This window comes from Zonotrichia leucophrys, chromosome 2, assembly GCF_028769735.1.
Source record: "Zonotrichia leucophrys gambelii isolate GWCS_2022_RI chromosome 2, RI_Zleu_2.0, whole genome shotgun sequence".
NCBI classification, from domain to species: Eukaryota; Metazoa; Chordata; class Aves; order Passeriformes; family Passerellidae; genus Zonotrichia; species Zonotrichia leucophrys.
In genome coordinates, this window is record NC_088171.1 from 141551008 (window position 1) to 141568173 (window position 17166).

The following is a 17166-nucleotide window of genomic DNA, read 5'->3' on the forward strand; positions in this document are numbered from 1 at the left end:
ATATTTTGGAGATTAAAACCATGAACTAATTAAAGGAACAGGCAGAGCAATAAGCATTCTAAAGCAGACACCATGAAACTCCCAGGAGTTTTCCGCACTTATGTTAAAACTTAAACTAAGTGTAAGCTAAAACTGAAAAAGCAATTCCTCAAAATTGTAGTAAGGGGAATAATACACCTGAATTTTCAGTTTTCCATTTGAATTTTTTCATGGCTATATGCTCTTAGTAAATCCAATAAAAAGGTTCATAAGTTCTATGAATTTCAGGTTAAGAAGTTCAGGCCCTGGGAGATGGTTGAATTTATTTTCTTCCTCCTGAAAGCACCAGAATTAATGACACCCAAGGCCTGTGTAGCTCTGCTTTGCACCAAATTCAATGGGTAATCCTCACCTTGTTGTAGGTTATTGAGGAGAAAGTTAATGGAAATTTATCTTTTGATATCACATGAGGCAGTCAAATGATGTTATGGGGAAGATACTAATCTTTTTAAACAGAAAAAATTCACACATAAACCTCTTTGGGATGTGTGGAAATTTGAAGTCATTGATATGACACTTAAAAGCAAAAAGTGATTTGGTTTCCATGGTCTTGGCTTGGTGATCTAACACGTGGATTTCAGTTCTGTCTGAAATCACTGGGACTATCTGAGGCCATTAGAGCCATGGCCAGAGGAACATGAAGTGATTTGCAAATGTTCATACACATTGAAAAGGTCTCCACTGTTCCACCATTGGTATGGAAAATTAGGAGACCTCTATTGCTAAATCCAGCATGGCTGAGCAATGAAGTTTCATAAAGCACTAGTATTTATATACAGGAGGACACTGTGCTTATAGGGTTCATGGACTTGGCATGGTACCTGCTGCAGATCATTAATGAAGGCATCAGCTTTGTGGCAGGTCTGCAGAGACTCTGGGTATGCTGGCCTCCTGCTCATTTTTTCCAGTGCAAGTCACTCCTGCAGCTGAACACACAAAGAAAGGAGAGATACAAGAGTCAATACCTTGGACTACCTTGGATACCAAGACCTTAGATTTAAGATCAAAAGTGTGACAAGAGAGAGCACTGGATGCATTTTATCACTGAGTTATTATAAGCTTGGTATTGCTTTTACTAAGCAGGCCTTGCAGATCAGTTTCTGACAGGGAATGTCGGTCTCCACAAACTCTGGAAAAGAGCATCTTGTGAAAAGAATGTGGTGTTGAGTCTCTGACACGGCTCTCCCACTGTGCAGTGTGTGGAACCATTGCTTTTGAAGATGTGATCAGATATTAATCTTTGCTCCTTTTCCCCTTGTAGTTTCCCACCATTAATAGTATTTAAGAGCTTCCTGCATGCCTTTTCGTTTGGCTTTTCTCCCACCCTGGAAAGCACTGAAATTAGATCCATTGACTTAAAATTGTTTTTCTTCAAGGATCTCACTGGTAGCACAAAATGATGTTTGTGTTTGCCATTCCCAAGCAAAATTTACTTGTTAGCATGTGAGAACACATCCTATTGTGCCTACAGCTTCTGTGCTGTGAGAGCACCACACAACTTCTCTTTGCTCTGCATCCCCTTGACCTGCTCTGTCCCCTTCATGACCTGCTCCCTGCCTTGTTTGCACAGGAACTACCAGTACCTGCCATACGAGGAGAGGAAGCCCTGTGTCTGTGTCAGGAGCCACTGGGGCAGCCAGACCTTCCGGCTGTACTCCTCCAACACTCTGGAGAAAATGGCAGATCACCTGGTAAGGGGCAGCCATCCTCCCAGGCTCATGTACTCAGCAAAGTACAGCAGTGAGAGGCCACACTTCCCAAATCAGACCTTCAGAATTTCCCCCAGCTGCATTTCTTGTCAGTCATTTTGTGAGAAAGCAGTTGATATAAACACTTTCCTTTTTATTTCCCCAAATTGCTTTGAACTGTTAGAGCTGCTCAAGTATTCCTGACCACAATTATTTTTGGCCATAGGTCTGCTTTCCTTCCTCAGCAACATTTTATTCTTTGTAATAACATTCAAACAATTAAATTATGAAACATAAAGTAATTTTTTCTCCTATGGCTCTTGCTCTAATGTCTTCTTGCCTTATATTTATACTGGGGCCTCATTAAAGGACAATATTTGCTCCAGTTTTCATAAAACATTGACAGAGACAGAAAGGCATATAATCTCATGGGCAGTCACTCTGATGTGCTAGTCACTGTGTTTTCCCATAATGATGATTTTGTTCTACCTTTGTTTAAAGCTGACTATCAACAGTCTCAAGAAAGTAGGTTTTGTTGTTTGGTTTTTTTTTTAAAGTGACTCCTAGTGTTAAATATTTTAGTGTGGGGCACTCAGATAAGGAATCTGATTCATCCCTCATTTATCCATATATATCTTATGAGGAACAACACCGAAGTCACACTTATGCAAGGTTGTATCAGGAGAAGACAATGACTTATAACCAAACATTTTGAACTCAGGTATTTGAATATTAAACAAATGTGGAGAGATAATGTTTGTCAGTGCACCCCAACACTCACAGGCCTTGCTGAAAATCCAGATATTTATTTTAGCTTTCAAGAACAGACTCCATTCCTCATGGATAACAGTAGGTTTTGTGATGGACCTTACATATGGACTCAAGTGACCATTGAGTTTTAAGATGTTAACTCCAGCAACTTGCTAAAGTTAAGCAGCAGGATTAGAAACTGAACCAAGAACTATTTTTCTCCTACCTGGAAGATAATGTTTCCAAATTATTGATCTTCCTCAAAGAACTAAGAACACAAAGTTACTCCAAGCAGTAATAGCTTGGACAAGTGATTGGAAAGACTGGGAAAAGGTCAAAATATATCATGCTGCTGGAGTCTTTTCTCTGTGCACTTCAAGTATAGTGATATATCAAAGGTTCTTCCTGTCAGGTCACAAAATTGCCTCCCTCATTCTTGCTAGTCATAAATGGCACTGAAACACCGACAGAATGACAAAGTGCCCTCCTGTGCATAATGGCTTTCTCATGTGTTTTTCATAGGAAGAATCATTAGAGCAAGTAAAGGACTTGATCAAGGTTTCAGAGACTGCAGCTGAGGAGAAAATGAAGAAGACCCTGAATGGTTTTATCAATCAAAGCAGGTAATAACCTTTACTAGATGCATACAGAAAATTAAATTTAATGTTGGCTACAAATTTAAGGCTAGACAAGGAAACTGATGATAATTTTAAGAAAGTACAGTAAACTTACGGAGCTATATATTTTATTTATTTTGCTGTAAAAGCAAAGACCTTCCCAAATTGCAGTTTCTATTTAGACAGAGAAAACATTTACTGTTATTTTACATATTCAGAATTGACAATAGAAGACTGCCAATCATTGTCATATTATTTTGGCTTTCAGAACTCTAAGAATATGTGGTATAGGTGATAAGTAGAATTTAATAAAGTGTATGATAGATACACTGTAAAAAAACCCCAACCATAGTTAATATAAAAACAAAGGATGCCACATATTGATATAGATCCAGTGGGCTCTGTATCAAATGACATGACTGGGCTCAAAAGCCCTTATTTCTAGATATTATTAATCCATTTCTGGGAAGTGTGGTGCCGAGGTTTTGGATTCTATTCCTTTAATCTTATAGGTACATAATATTTTAGAGATTTTCAGCGCTTTTGTCTTCTGGTTCATGTACTACAGCAGACACAGAACGTTCCAATGTATTTTAGCACATTAGTATTCTCACATTAAAAAAAAATAACAGATTTAAAACCCCTGTTATTCCTGTGTCCTAGGGTGTTCATGGTCATTGCTGAAAAGAAGCCCAAAGGGTTGAACTGCACTGCTTTGGACAAAAAGAGGCTCATGCTGTTCAAGCAAGAGCTGGTATGTGCTGTTCTTTTCCTATAAGCATTGATGCAATGATGATTACTGAAAGCACGCTGATTGGGTTTTTTTTTTTTTTTCCTATTTTATTTTCTATTTGATTGCACTATATGAAAATGAAAATGCTTTGTAATTCATATGTATATAGTATCCATGAGCATTTATTTTAATAAATCCCACTGTGCTTAATAAAGAGCTGTCAGATACACTAAAATCAATCAGAAGGTGTTGTTTTTAAATACCAATAAGGCATTATAATAATCAGATTATTTTTCTCATCCAAGCATCTTAAAATGGAATGATGCTGAGTTCAGTGGAAAAGCACCAAATTTACAATTTTACAAATTTACTGCTATGGTGATGCTGAATTTCAAGACTAGTAAAGTCTGGCCTTTGTAAGGACCTTAGGAGGAGGAGCTTACTGGACCTATAGTCATCTCCAGGGAACCAGTGAGAAGAAACAAAACTGTGTGCAGGTCATCTGGATATTTGTTACCTTTTTTTACTGTTTGTAGCACAAAAGATTGTGCCTTCTGTCTGGATCAAAGCCCAGCATATCCAGGTGGCAATCACATGTTTTTTGGGACTTCCATACATGGAGTATACAGACAAAGACAAAATGGGGGACATTCAGTTTTTATGTTGTCCAGCTCCAAAGAGTTGGTCAGTTTCTGTTGTGACAAAGAAACATTGAACAAAGTGTCTCCCATCTTCTCTTTTCAACTTCAAGAATCAAAGACTGTTTCTCTTCCACTTCAAACTACTTGATAACAGATGAAAAGTATATATTGTCTTTCCTCACTGCAGGAAGCTATGTCCAGTGATGCCAAGGGAATCATTCAGCAGCAGAAAAAGAAGATGCCCGTGGATGAAATGATCCGTGAGACCCAGAGCTTTATAGACAAAATTAGATTCTTGGTTGATGAGGTAATCCACACAGAATTCAGAAAAAAATTATTTTCATAATCCCATGTGAATAATAACTTCGGGCTTGGTTGTCCAAAGAGTTCTCCTTCAGATATCTGGACCTTATTATCTTTTGCATTGAATGGAGCTGTTATCAAAACAGGGTAGGAAATATTGTGCTGTGTGGTATGGAGAGGGTGCACCACAGATTTTTTTTTTAATAAGTCATCCCATACCTGGTGGCTTGAAGAAGCCAGCTTTGTGATATGAAATGTCTCCACCTCTATGGACACCTGTATGGATTGGGACTGATAAGAGCTCAGAGTCCCTATTTTATCATTTAGCCTGAGAATAACAGAAAAATTGATATATTTGGTTGGGCCAAAATCCAGCCATTGGAAAGCCTCTGCCTCTGAGAGCTGCCTCTGCTAGCAAACCTGAGAGGGCCATGGCTGTTCCCTGGCACAGAGAGCAGGTGGCACAGTGGCATGGTTTGCATCCTACACACAAATTCTCTTCCTTCCTAAAACAGAGCGACCCTGCTTACAGCTCCTTCAGGGAACAGCCCCTTGGCTGGTCTTTTTTTCAGCTTTGTTTGGGGAACACTATCTGGGACAGGGCAAGGCAGTCTCACTGATCATTGTCCCAAGCAGAAAAGGTGATCACACGCCAGTGTTTGAGCTTGGTCCTGCTCCTTTTTGGTTTGCTGGTATAGATGAAATTGGTGGTATTTCCATGGTAGTTGCTGACATGGTCTGTGGTCATTTCCTGGAACAGAGCCACATCCAGGTTCTTAATTTTAGTTTCTCCTGCAATTGCTTATGAAGTAATCCTTAATCACTCTTTAAAGGTCTTTACCTTCAGCTGTAATTAGAAATTGAGGTATGGATTGCAAAGCATGAAGTGACAGCCTCATTTAATTCAGAGGCATATCTGCCACTCCACAGGAGCCATGAGGGCATCAGCTCTTACTCTTAGAAAGAATGCTTCAATAAAAATATGATGTTGGTGGCCCACAGAAAGAATTCAGTTTTAGTTCAATATGCCTCATTCAACAGCCACAGCATACAGTGCCTGATGTGTTCATCTGGATGATCAGCAACAACAAAAGAGTTGCATATGCCAGAGTCCCAGCAAAAAACATCCTCTACTCCCCAGCAAAAGAGCAGAGAGGCAAGGACTGTGGGAAGATTAAAACTCATTTCCTGAAGGTAAGTCTGTGGCACACTGAAAACACAGGTAATGCCTGGGGAGAATTTGGTATTCAGATTTCTTCCAGGGATAGTATTTTACAGATTAATCTTTGTAATATAAAAATTATGTACAGATTTGTATCCACCAGTTATTAATATTTGCTTGTAACATTTATACTTGTCATTCTTTAGTCACTCTATCATTGCCAGGCTTTTTATGTATGAATAATTAATTGCCTCACTACTTGTTATGGGAAGTATAGAACATTGTTCATCAATGGCTGTATTCATGAACAAATAGAAAATGTACAGCCTCTTTGCTGACAAAAACATCAGAATGCAGCACATGAAAGCCTGTGAGGAGACTGGTGAGAGATCAGCACTCAGCAACTCAGTGAGGAAACCTAGGTATTCTGGGGTAACACAGGAATTATTTATACTTTCTATTTAAAACATGCTTAAGTTTGCACAATATATGTGCAAAAAAAACCTGTTATGGGATTATTCATGACAAAGGAAAGCCCTAGTGGATATAAGCCTACAAAGTAGTGTGACCAGTACCTCCAAGAGTGGAATATTGTGCAGTGTAATTGTTACTGTGACCATCAGGAAAAACCCAAATAGTCCAGACAGCAGTAACTTCATATAATGACTTTTTAGTGGTTTTTCACCTTGGACTTCTGGGAATACTCCCGTAAGGCCCAGCTAAAGAACAGATAAACATATCCAAGATCCTGAGATACTTGCCATAGGTACTTGCTAAGAAAAGTACTGTTTGCCTGCCTGAAATAAAATATTCTGCAAATAACTATCCAGCCCCTTCAATATCAAGAATTACCTTAGGAACAGACAATACTAAACTCTGAACTTAGCAGATCAAGATGAAGTAGGAAGGAAGAAAAAGGAAATAAGAAGTCAAGACCAGTAACATTTTGTTTTCTGACCTGCCCAATGGCATAATACTTTTAGTAGTACATGGGACTAACTATGGATATGCATGAACTGGAAAGTAAGCTGAAGTCTGGGCAAAGTAGGGGATAAAACAGCACTTAGATGTGTGCAGCTATAAGACAGTCTGTACAAACCTGTGCAAATTTGCATTATGCAGTTTACATAGACCGTTAGTTGAGCAAGCTACTAATTCCTTCCCTAAGAATCCCAGAAGTTTCTTGTGCTAAATGAGTTTCAGAGCCACTCACTGTGAAGAAATGCCAAACTCAGAGAATGCTTCTTTATTTTACTCAGCACTCAGCCATCCCTCTTGAGCTTGTTGGTAACATTGGATTTTCATTTCAGCTCCCAGGCAAGCGCCCTCTGGGCTGGACTGTGCAAGCAAAGGTGGACATCTACCTGTGGCTTGGGCCCAGCAGCTATGCCCACAGTGCCATGGACAATTTGCCTGTAGGATATGAGATTGAATTATCATCTAACACCAACTCAGGGCACAGTGGGCTGCCCTCCTCTGCTTGCCTGCTGTATAAAAGTAAGGCACTCTTTCTTCTCCCTATTAACAATTAAGAGAAATGGCCCCAAAAGCTGCAGTTCAGTGTGGCACAACCCCTGTATAAAGTAACTATTCTAAGATGACAATGGCTTTGCTTCCTCATCAGAAAAGGCTGGCTTCATTGCCAAGTTATCAGTTATGCCACTGACACTTTGTAGATGCCAGGGAAAGAAGGAACTTGTTCACTTGGAATTTCTGTTCCCTGTCCCATGAATCTGTCTCCTTGTAGAGGAAGCATCCCTCAGTTCTCCTGATGATGCATAGAACACATAGTACATGAGAGTGATGGCAGATAATAAAAATTGGCCAATAAAAATTTACACTTAATAGCCCTGCAGTAGAGACCTACATAATTGATTTCAGGTGAATTCAGATGTCTTGCACAACTTCTGAGTGTCTCAGGTGCTTCTTTAGTGAGACAGCACCAGCAACAGTTGCTCTCCTTGTCAGATCCTGGTTGGAGAGCAGCTGGTGACTCTCCCCCCTGCCCATGTGCTGCACAGTTCCATGGAGCTGATATTGCTGTTTTCTCTGCCTTGATGCAGCCCTGCACCTCTTCCAGCTGAGAGCCCACATGTACCAGGCCAGGGGGCTCATTGCTGCTGACAGCACCGGACTTTCTGATCCTTTTGCAAAAGTTACTTTCACATCACACTGCCAGACCACAAAGGTAAATTCCAAAGCCTCTTTTGGTGACTGAAAACTCTTTTGAAATTGGTTTGGGTTTTTTGCGTTTGGTTTGTTTGGGTTTTCTTTAAGAATTAGGATATGAAAAGGGAAAATCTTGGTTTTGCAAGGAACTACCTAGCAGGAAAAGTTAGATGCCTGCTGTTAAAGAGCTGATCTTGAAAGTGCTCTGCAACCAGGCACAAGTTTACATGTTACCCATGACTCTAATAAGAGGTGCAGAATTTCTAGTTTATTTTAGCTCAGATATCAGATTCTCTGGGACTACTGGGACTCTGTAGCAAGTGTACCTTTCTTCACATCTTTATTTCTGTGTTTTGAATTTGGACTGTTGTCATTGCTAGGTGTAAATGTGGGTATAAGGATGAACCCTCGTGGTTCTCTTTTCCTCCAGCCTGTGCATTCAGTCACTGAGCAGAGTGAGACCTTTCCCTGGCTCCTGTGGCCATGTCAGCCAGCACAGTCCTTGGTGATGGAATGTGGCAAAGCCCACTGGTGGTTGTAGAACCTTAAAATGGGAATAGCTGAAAACAGAGAGGTGGGAGACTTAAAGGCTGCTAAAATATGCCCAGTAGGGAATGGGCATCTCCCATCTCCCTCAGGAAACTCCAGGGATCAAATGGGCTCCTGTGGGGCCTCTAGAGAGAAGTGGAAACTTCTAGAGTTTCAGCAAGAAGGGTTGAGGTACAGCTTGGGCAAGTGAGCAGGAGGATGGTTCCTCACAGAACATGGAGACTTTCAAAGGTCCTGAGCCCTTTATAATTACCCTGGAGATAAAATTGGGCAGGAATTCTGACAATCATGCCACAAACAGAATTTGCTGAGCCAAATGTGGTCTTGCTTCACACCAAATTCAGTCTTGCTTCAGAAAAAATATTTAACCCTCCCATCCAGCCCCTCCCCATAAAACTTCACAGAAGACTGTTTCAATTAATTCTAATATCCCTCTGACATTTTATTCTGTTACAAAGCAAGTTCTGTTGCATATGCCAAAGGGAGAAAAAGTAAAAACCTTTCTCTAAATTGTAAATGCCTGCTTGTGCTACTTCTGCCTCAGGGTTATTAATTGATTTTTTCCTGTAATGTGATTTTAACTTCTAATAGAAGATGGTGAATGAATCAAATTAAATTAATGTCTAGATGCACCAGATTCTGGAAAGTAGAATTTGGCCCCAGAAAAATACGTGTTTATAGGCACAGAAGTGTTAAGTTTATTTACTGCCTGAATAAAATATTGCAGCTGATAACTTGCATGTTTTCATAAGAGTTTCAGCTAAGAGCCAATAAATGGTAGGGAACCTTATTTCCATTCAAAAGAATGAGAGCAGGTTATGAGTAATTTTGCAGTTGGCACATTTTTCCTCTTTAACTGTTATCTTTGTTAAATGTAATTTCTGCATAGACAGTTAAAACATTCCCTGTGATGAAATGCTATAAGCATCCATGTAATTCAAATTACAACAAATTAAAAACTTTTAATTTCTTATGAATGATTCATGAAAAGACCTTTCTTTTTCATAAAGTGCTAAGTGTCGTTACACAGAACTAGAAATAAGATAGAAAAAATGTGCCCTGGAGAAGTGAAAACTGGCCTCATTTGGGGAAAAACTTTATTTTAATAGCGCTTGGCATGAGCCTGCTCTCCTGAACCAACAGCCTTCCTCTAACATTAGTACTGAAGTTTGTCTACACAGACTGGTTGTCATGTATTGATATGCTGTTAGGGATTTGTGAGGCAGAGAGGGAAATGGAGAAATTGGAGGTACCAGCCTCACAGTGAGAGATTCATATTCTCCTGCTGAAAAGTGTGATGTCTCAGCCATGGCATTGCTCAGGCTGTGGAAAAGGAGGTCACCAGCAGATGAGCACGTCCTGCTGAAGGGTACTCAACCAAACAGCTCATGAAATAATCCCTCTCTTCCATTAGATCATTTCTCAGACATTGTCCCCCACCTGGAACCAGACCCTACTTTTCAACAACATTGTGCTTCATGGTGACAAAGAGGAGATCGCCCAGTTCCCACCGGAGATTGTCATCGAGCTGTACGATGATGATGCAGTGGTAAACTCAGAGTTCTTCTCACTAAAACTGGGGCTTTTACACCCTACTGAGTCACTGAATAGGCTTTAAATGGATCACCTTGCTGAACAGAGCTCAGTGCTACTGGGGTTTGCAGTTTAACATCTGAGAACAGCCCTGAGATTCACTACATGGCCTTGCAAAGATGTGGCCTTTTATTTTCCCCAAGTGGATCTTGCTCCCAAAGGCCAGCTTACAGAAATCAGAAGCATCTTGCCCCCAGGCCCCTTGAACTCTGCTGTAAATATTGTACCTAGGTCTGGGTCAAGACCATGCACACTCTGATGCAGTCTCACTGACTAAATACAGACCTCAGAAATTTTGGATACACTGAAGAGCTAATAGATGCTCTGCTCTTCCTCTTCATAGCTGCCTTGTATCTTACTGTGGACTTTCATTCAGAAGGTTTTTCTTTCATAAATGCTAAGCTCTGCATCATCTCAGCTCCTGTAACTATTGTGAAATCCAAATGCATTTGACCCCTGTATTCTCCTTTATTTAGGGTAAGGCAGAATATATTGGGTCTACAGTGGCTGCCCCTGTGGTGAGACTTGCTCATCAAAACTATGAACCACCAAAACTTTGTTATCACCCAGTGCACTGTGGAAGTCTTTCAGGAGGAGACGTTCTTGCCACATTTGAGCTTCTGGAGGTAAATTTGACTTTCTCAACAATTACACTTTTACACCCTGGGGCTCACAAAGTTGCCATGGCATCAGAGTCCATGATATCTTGAATTAATAGGAACTATGAGCCATTTGGCCTCACAGTCCCCATGCAATTCCTGTCACCCTTTCCACCTTGTCACACACACACCCCTGCCGCACTTCACAGGCTGTCAGCCTCCTTTGCCCTGCCCTAAACTCTGCTCTGCCCTGAGAAACTGCGACAATCTCACTGCCATTGCTGTGAGCTGCTGTTTGGAGTAGCACACAGCCCTGCCTACCAGCCTTGAAGCTCCCATATTGCTCTCACTCTTAGGGAAATTAAATGGTTAATAATAAAGATTGGATTAGGAAGACTGAGTTTTTAGATACCCCAACTATATTAAAAGAAATATTACATGGTTTCCAGCTGCAAGACAAAAGGAAAATTCAGTCCTGGTAGATGCAGGACTGGGGTCTATCATGCCAGGATTTCAGGCAATTTCACTAAATTTGCAGAGCTATCAGTTAAAGGTAAATTCCATCTGCTGAAAGCCTACAACAGTTTATTCTGAAATCTGAAATAGGAAAAATGTGGAATGTCATAGCATGTCGTACTGATAAAATAGGCTTTCAATAATGATAGTTATTTATGTCTTTGGTGAAAGCCAGAAATCTAACACCACATGGAATATTTCCTCATTATGGTGGTGTCACAGGAGAGAGTGAGGGCTTGAGACAAAGTTCATTAGAGAAGCCTTCCTGCTGAGTCACAAGGTGCAGAGAGGATCACATCTAGAATCTTCCTGTGGAAGCCTTCTAAGCAGCTTTGCTCAGGATTTTTGTTAAACAGAATTACCACGCTTTCCATTTTTAGTAAGTAGAATTACCATGCTTCAGTACATGCATGTCTTTAGGGCAAACTATGTCCTGCTAGGTAAAAGGAGCCTTTTTTCAGAAAGGCACATAAACAGTTCTGCTCTGCAGCTTGTCATATAAAATGGATTGAATTGGTGCATTCTGTGTGCCATTATCAACAGATACTTCCAACACTGGTTTTATTTGTTCCAAAACCAGCCTGAGTTACAACTGCTTCATTTTCAGATTCCCGAGTCAGATCCAGACAGACTTCCCCCACTGGATCCACCAGATATTGGCCAGATTTACCCAGTCCCAGCTAACATACGGCCTGTTTTAAGCAAATACAGAGTGGAGGTGAGATACTTTGACTATTTCCCTTTCCCAGCCTCATCTCCTTTTATTCTCTTGTTGAATCATCATCTCCTTTTATTCTCTTATTGAATCATAAGTAACAGTAACTGAAGATTTTACAGTCTTGATCAATATGATTCACAAGGAAATAGGATATGAGGTCATGCAAGGCTGTGCTTCCACTGAGGGGAACAGTGGGGCTGTGTCTCTGTCCTGACCTGCTGGGACTTCTCTTGTGGCAGAGCAAGGCTGGTGGATCCAGCTCTGTGCAGCCAAGGAAGTGTCCACAGGAGATGGAGAGCTTCCCCTGGCAAATGGCACCCCTGGAGCTGCAGTTTGGCATCAGCTGTCTCACAGGCTTTGTCCCTGACTTCAGCCAAACAATGCCTTCTGCTTGTGTGCCAATGCCTACACCTTCCCTGCCCTTCTCTCTTGTACAGTTTGTGTCCAAAATAGCCTGATATTAGATAGCTGGAAAAGAGGCAGCTTTTCCTCTCACTGCAATGCCTGACGCTGCCCAGCCTCACTGTTCACTGCCACTCATTCTGCAGCCTTCACACAGCTGCTGTCAGCCCATTTCCCCATGGCAAGCCAGGGTTTCTGCAGGCTGACAGAGTTTGCTTCTCTCTGTTTCTCTCTGCACACCACAGGTGCTGTTCTGGGGCGTTCGAGAGCTGAAGAAAGTCCAGCTCCTGTCCGTGGATCGGCCCCAGGTTCTCATCGAGTGTGCAGGGAAAGGAGTCAAATCCTCTGTCATACAGAGCTACAAGAAAAATCCCAATTTCACTGGCCTGGCGGACTGGTTTGAAGTGGTGTGTACAGCATGCTGCCCCTTGCCTGTCTGTTCTCTGGTCAGACAAGGTGTTAATTACCATTATCTTCCTTTCTTGTCAAATAATTTCTTCTGTGTCTTGATTAAATACTAAGGGATGGCAGCTCTTGTGCAAAAGCTGATTTGAAAATGCTTTAAAATACTTCTGCTACAACCATATGATAAATATGATAAATAATACAGCCATATGATAAAAGAAGATTACGTTAAGTCCCAAGTAGATAAGAAAATGTGTTGCAATCGGATTTTTACTGATAGGTTGGAACTTGTGGGCAGCTAACAGAAATATATTTATAATTTTTCCTTCTCCTTTCTAATTTTGCTGGGTAGTATTTTGTTTCCTTTGTTGTCTTTCCATTCTTGCAACTTTCCTTTGTGTGTTACTGGGTTATTAATGGGATTGATAACTTCTGGCTTTTGAGCTCAGGATCTTCTTACATTGTCACACCTGCTTTTATGAACTGCAGAGTAATGTTGTTTGGGTTATAAGAGCTGGCACAGTCACCAGCAGAATAAAACAGTCTGTTCAATTTGCTCTTGAGAAAAGTATATCAAAACAATAACATGGGTACTGAAGTACAGTTCCTACAGTATTTTTAGCTCCTACTGTACTGTCCTAAGGGCTATTTTCCTCTTGGTAGTTCATCCTATAAGGCATGTAAACACCCAGGGCCCACATCTCGTTGTTGGGCAAACTGAGGCAGATAGGGCAGATAGCCTCCAACAAAGCAGCACTGGAATTAGGACTCACAACTTCCAACATTGCATTCCATCCTTCTGAACACTCCTGATTCTCCCAGTTTATTCTAACAAGAGATGCTTCAATATGAGAGCATGGTATTCATCCGAGCAGCATGGTCTGTACAGTCCACTCTGTATTTTGAAGAACAAATTTTTTAGATTTTGCAGAACACCAAAATCATATTGCCTATGCTGAATGCATTTTGCATTATGAATATGTTCATTGCTAAAGAGGAGAAGGGAGGGAGGGAAGGAAGGAAGACTAGAAGCCTTATTGCTGTGCATGAGAAATATTCTAGACATGTTCTATGTTCTCTAGCAATTCTCTCAGGCTGCTGTCTGTCCCCTGCACTAGGAGCTGCCTGAAAATGAACTCTTGCATCCACCACTAAGCATCTGTGTGGTTGACTGGAGAGCATTTGGGAGGAGTACTCTGGTTGGAACACATACCATCAACTGTCTTAAGCAATTCCTATGTAAAACCCCATTAGGTCTTCAAGCTGCACCTAACAGAGTAGACATTGCAGAAACTGAGAAAGGTAAGTGCTCAAATCTGACCCCAAATAAAAAGATAAAGGACCTTCTTAGAGGTTTACACTTAGAAGTGTGCTTTATTGTGTTGAGCATAGGATCAAACCCTTAATCACAATTATTTGATGATCATCAAATGCAATGACAGTATTTCTGCAAAATCTTACCTAACTTGCAAAGTTTCAATTTCAGCTTCCCCTGAATCATCTCAGCCTGCTGAACTGTCTCAGGAAGATCCATTTTTAGCTGACGGCATCTATGCTGAGGTGGAGCAGGGTAAATGGACAGTGGTAGAGCCAGACCCATCCCTCACAGCAGCTCCTGCCACTGAGCCAGAGCACTCTGCCTCTGAGCCAGGGAAAGAGAAGAAGCACAAGGTGGGTACAGCTGAAGGCATCAGCTATTCCCTCCAGCAGTCTTGCAGATTTCAGCCCTTCCTTAAGAAGTGGTAACCTGTTGACCCTAGGTTTAGAGAATTTGGGTATTGATGTTGACACCCACACTATCTTGCTGACCCTCAAAAGAACTAATTAAAAATGCAGCTTTGACCCCACAGAATTTCGTTACTTCCACTGATAGGTTCTTAAAATTCTTGCAGGTTCAAGCTGGAGAAACCAATTTGTATCTGAATGTTTGCATCCCTTGAAAGATCATTATTTATTATCTGTGTATATTTGTCTGTTGTATGGGCTGCTCCTGTGGCAGTGTCTCCAATGTGTAAAGTCATGGCAGAGTCAGTAGAAAATACAGAGATAGCTTTAATAATACAGTGATTACAATGTGTCTTGGAATAAAAGACAGAGACAGGAATTCAAATTGCATTTTGTTTAACTTTTGGAGGCTGAAATTTTCTGTGTATACAGCTGTTCATGCTTAATGCCATGAGTCAGGTGATCAGTTTTAATCAGTTCTAGTGCTTTTGCCATTGTTTGGTAGGAGATTAAAAAATCCATCCGACGGTCAACAAAGAGGAGAAAAAGAACCATTGCAGATGAATCAGCTGAAAATGTCATTGACTGGTGGTCAAAGTACTATGCTTCTGTGCTCAAAATGCAAAAGGTGAGTCACCCAGCATGCCCAGAACTCTCACAGATGGGCAGTGTTGTAAAAGTAGATTTACTACTGAATAATTCCTTTTCGGTATTACACACATAATGAGGAGTTTGTCCATCGTGTTTTTCTTTTGAAAGGCAAAAGGAATTTTTTCCAGTGAAGGAAAACCTGAAGACAGTAAGTAAATTATTTGTATTTTTCTAATATTTTGCACCAATACTGTCTCTAGTGTCACTTTTGTACTATTTTGCTGGCACCAATTAATGTCTGATAAGAGAGTACTTACTGGGCTCTTTCCTCTACAGCTGATCAGATGATGGGTAGGTTAAAACTTCACAGTCAGGGTTGGGTTAACATGAATTTCCTGTCAGTCAAATAAATTGTAAATTCTCTTCTGATTATTTTTGTTGCAAATTTTCACCTGTGATGATAAGCATTTTACATATAAGACATCTCTGACATTAAATATTTATCTCTAAATACTTAGTGCTGTTAAACACACAGGAACTACTCCAAAAAATGAAAGTAAAGTGAACTCAAAATCCAGACTTCAGCCAAAGAACTGAACCATCTCACTGTAACTTTTGAGGGCTCAGCCTCTTTTTGTTGGGAAATCCCCTCTCAGTGTTTGGAATCTGACTTTAGTCTGGTGTACCTCCTCCCATTTCTCACACTTCCAGGCTTTCACCAGGTGAAATACACCCTATTTTGAGATATTTTTAAGCAGAGAATGACTTCGGTCATCCTGATATCTGAAGTAGCTGTCAGCCTAAACAGCAGTTTTCAATTTTAAATAAACCTTGAATTTTATGTGAAAGCTGATGAAATCTGTTTATTTGGACTGGGGAGGAGTCAAAGAGGGAGGAGAAGGGTGGTCTGGAGGTGGCCCTTGGGGAGGGGGCCATGCAGGGCACCATCACACCTGGCCCAGCAAGCTCTCTATGAGCACTGGCAGCCTCAGAGGGCACAAATTGCCACCGCCCTGCCTGGGAGCACCAGTGGTAAAGAGAGGATCCCTATCTCTGGCAGTAGAGGAATCAATAGAGAAAATGCAAGGAGGAATCTTTAAAAAATGTACTTTGCATCCCTGTGTGAAGCATTTTATTTACTTTCCTTACTAAAACATACATGATGTCATTAAATTTCTGCAGATAAGCAGACTTCTGACCACATAGCATTGATCATAGAGGATGAGCCAGACAAAAAGAAGAAGGATAAGACATTGAAAAGGATGCAGAAGGAAACTCCAAACCTAGCAACACTGCAGGTAAGAGAAAAGTAAGGCTGAGGTAAGGCTGTTGTTATTCACTGTCTCTGCAAAGTTTGACATCAAAGTTTGGCAAACCCTCCTTACACATATTTCAGACACTTTAAAATGAATAAAATACACTGAATTATAGTGATAATGCCCTTCAGCACAAGGGACACAGAGGAGACCATGGTGTGGCCCACTTGGTTTAAGACATAGAATTTATTGGTGTAGACAAACCCAGAGAAACTTCAGAGAAATTCAGTTTTGTTGTTTGTATGTTAAATACTGTAGTTGGAAATCCCAAATTTCATGTTAGAAATATTGCAGCCTATTAAGAATGTCCTTAAAAAGAGGTGTAAAGCATTACTGTGATGGCTAGTGCGCCCTCCCTGATGGGAAATAATACTCAGCTCACATTAGATTTGGTTGGGTAATGACAGAAGGAATTCAAAGAAAACTATATGGGCTGTGCAAAATGCCTGGAGAGATGAGAGGCTTGAAAAGATTAGAACAGTTTGGATTAGATTGTGGCTGAATAAATGGGAATTTGAAACTGCTGTTTCCATTTTAAGAGATGGCAGTAGTATAGACCCTTCCATTTAATGCTTGATAAATTACTGGGGGAGAGTATTTAAAAAACATGTTCTTTGAAAAATTATTTGGTCTTTTGAGATATCCTCAAG

The 17166-nt window shown here is 40.7% G+C and overlaps 2 protein-coding genes across 2 annotated transcripts in view; one reads left to right on the forward strand and one right to left on the reverse strand.

Moving 5' to 3' along the window:
* ANXA13 (annexin A13) overlaps positions 1–17166 on the reverse strand; it is a 262163-nt gene that overhangs the window by 122920 nt on the left and 122077 nt on the right. Inside the window, exon 2 of the mRNA XM_064706653.1 lies at positions 861–965. Within this exon, the coding sequence (XP_064562723.1) occupies positions 861–938 (78 nt within the window). The 5' untranslated portion in view covers positions 939–965. The remainder of the gene's footprint in view (positions 1–860; positions 966–17166) is intronic.
* The window catches only part of LOC135442943 (fer-1-like protein 6), a 28540-nt gene continuing 19301 nt past the window's right edge, over positions 7928–17166 (forward strand). The window contains exons 1-10 of the mRNA XM_064703215.1: positions 7928–8121; positions 10066–10200; positions 10721–10870; positions 11967–12077; positions 12725–12886; positions 14003–14186; positions 14371–14555; positions 15115–15237; positions 15369–15408; positions 16383–16498. Of these exons, the coding sequence (XP_064559285.1) occupies positions 8026–8121; positions 10066–10200; positions 10721–10870; positions 11967–12077; positions 12725–12886; positions 14003–14186; positions 14371–14555; positions 15115–15237; positions 15369–15408; positions 16383–16498 (1302 nt within the window). The 5' untranslated portion in view covers positions 7928–8025. The remainder of the gene's footprint in view (positions 8122–10065; positions 10201–10720; positions 10871–11966; positions 12078–12724; positions 12887–14002; positions 14187–14370; positions 14556–15114; positions 15238–15368; positions 15409–16382; positions 16499–17166) is intronic.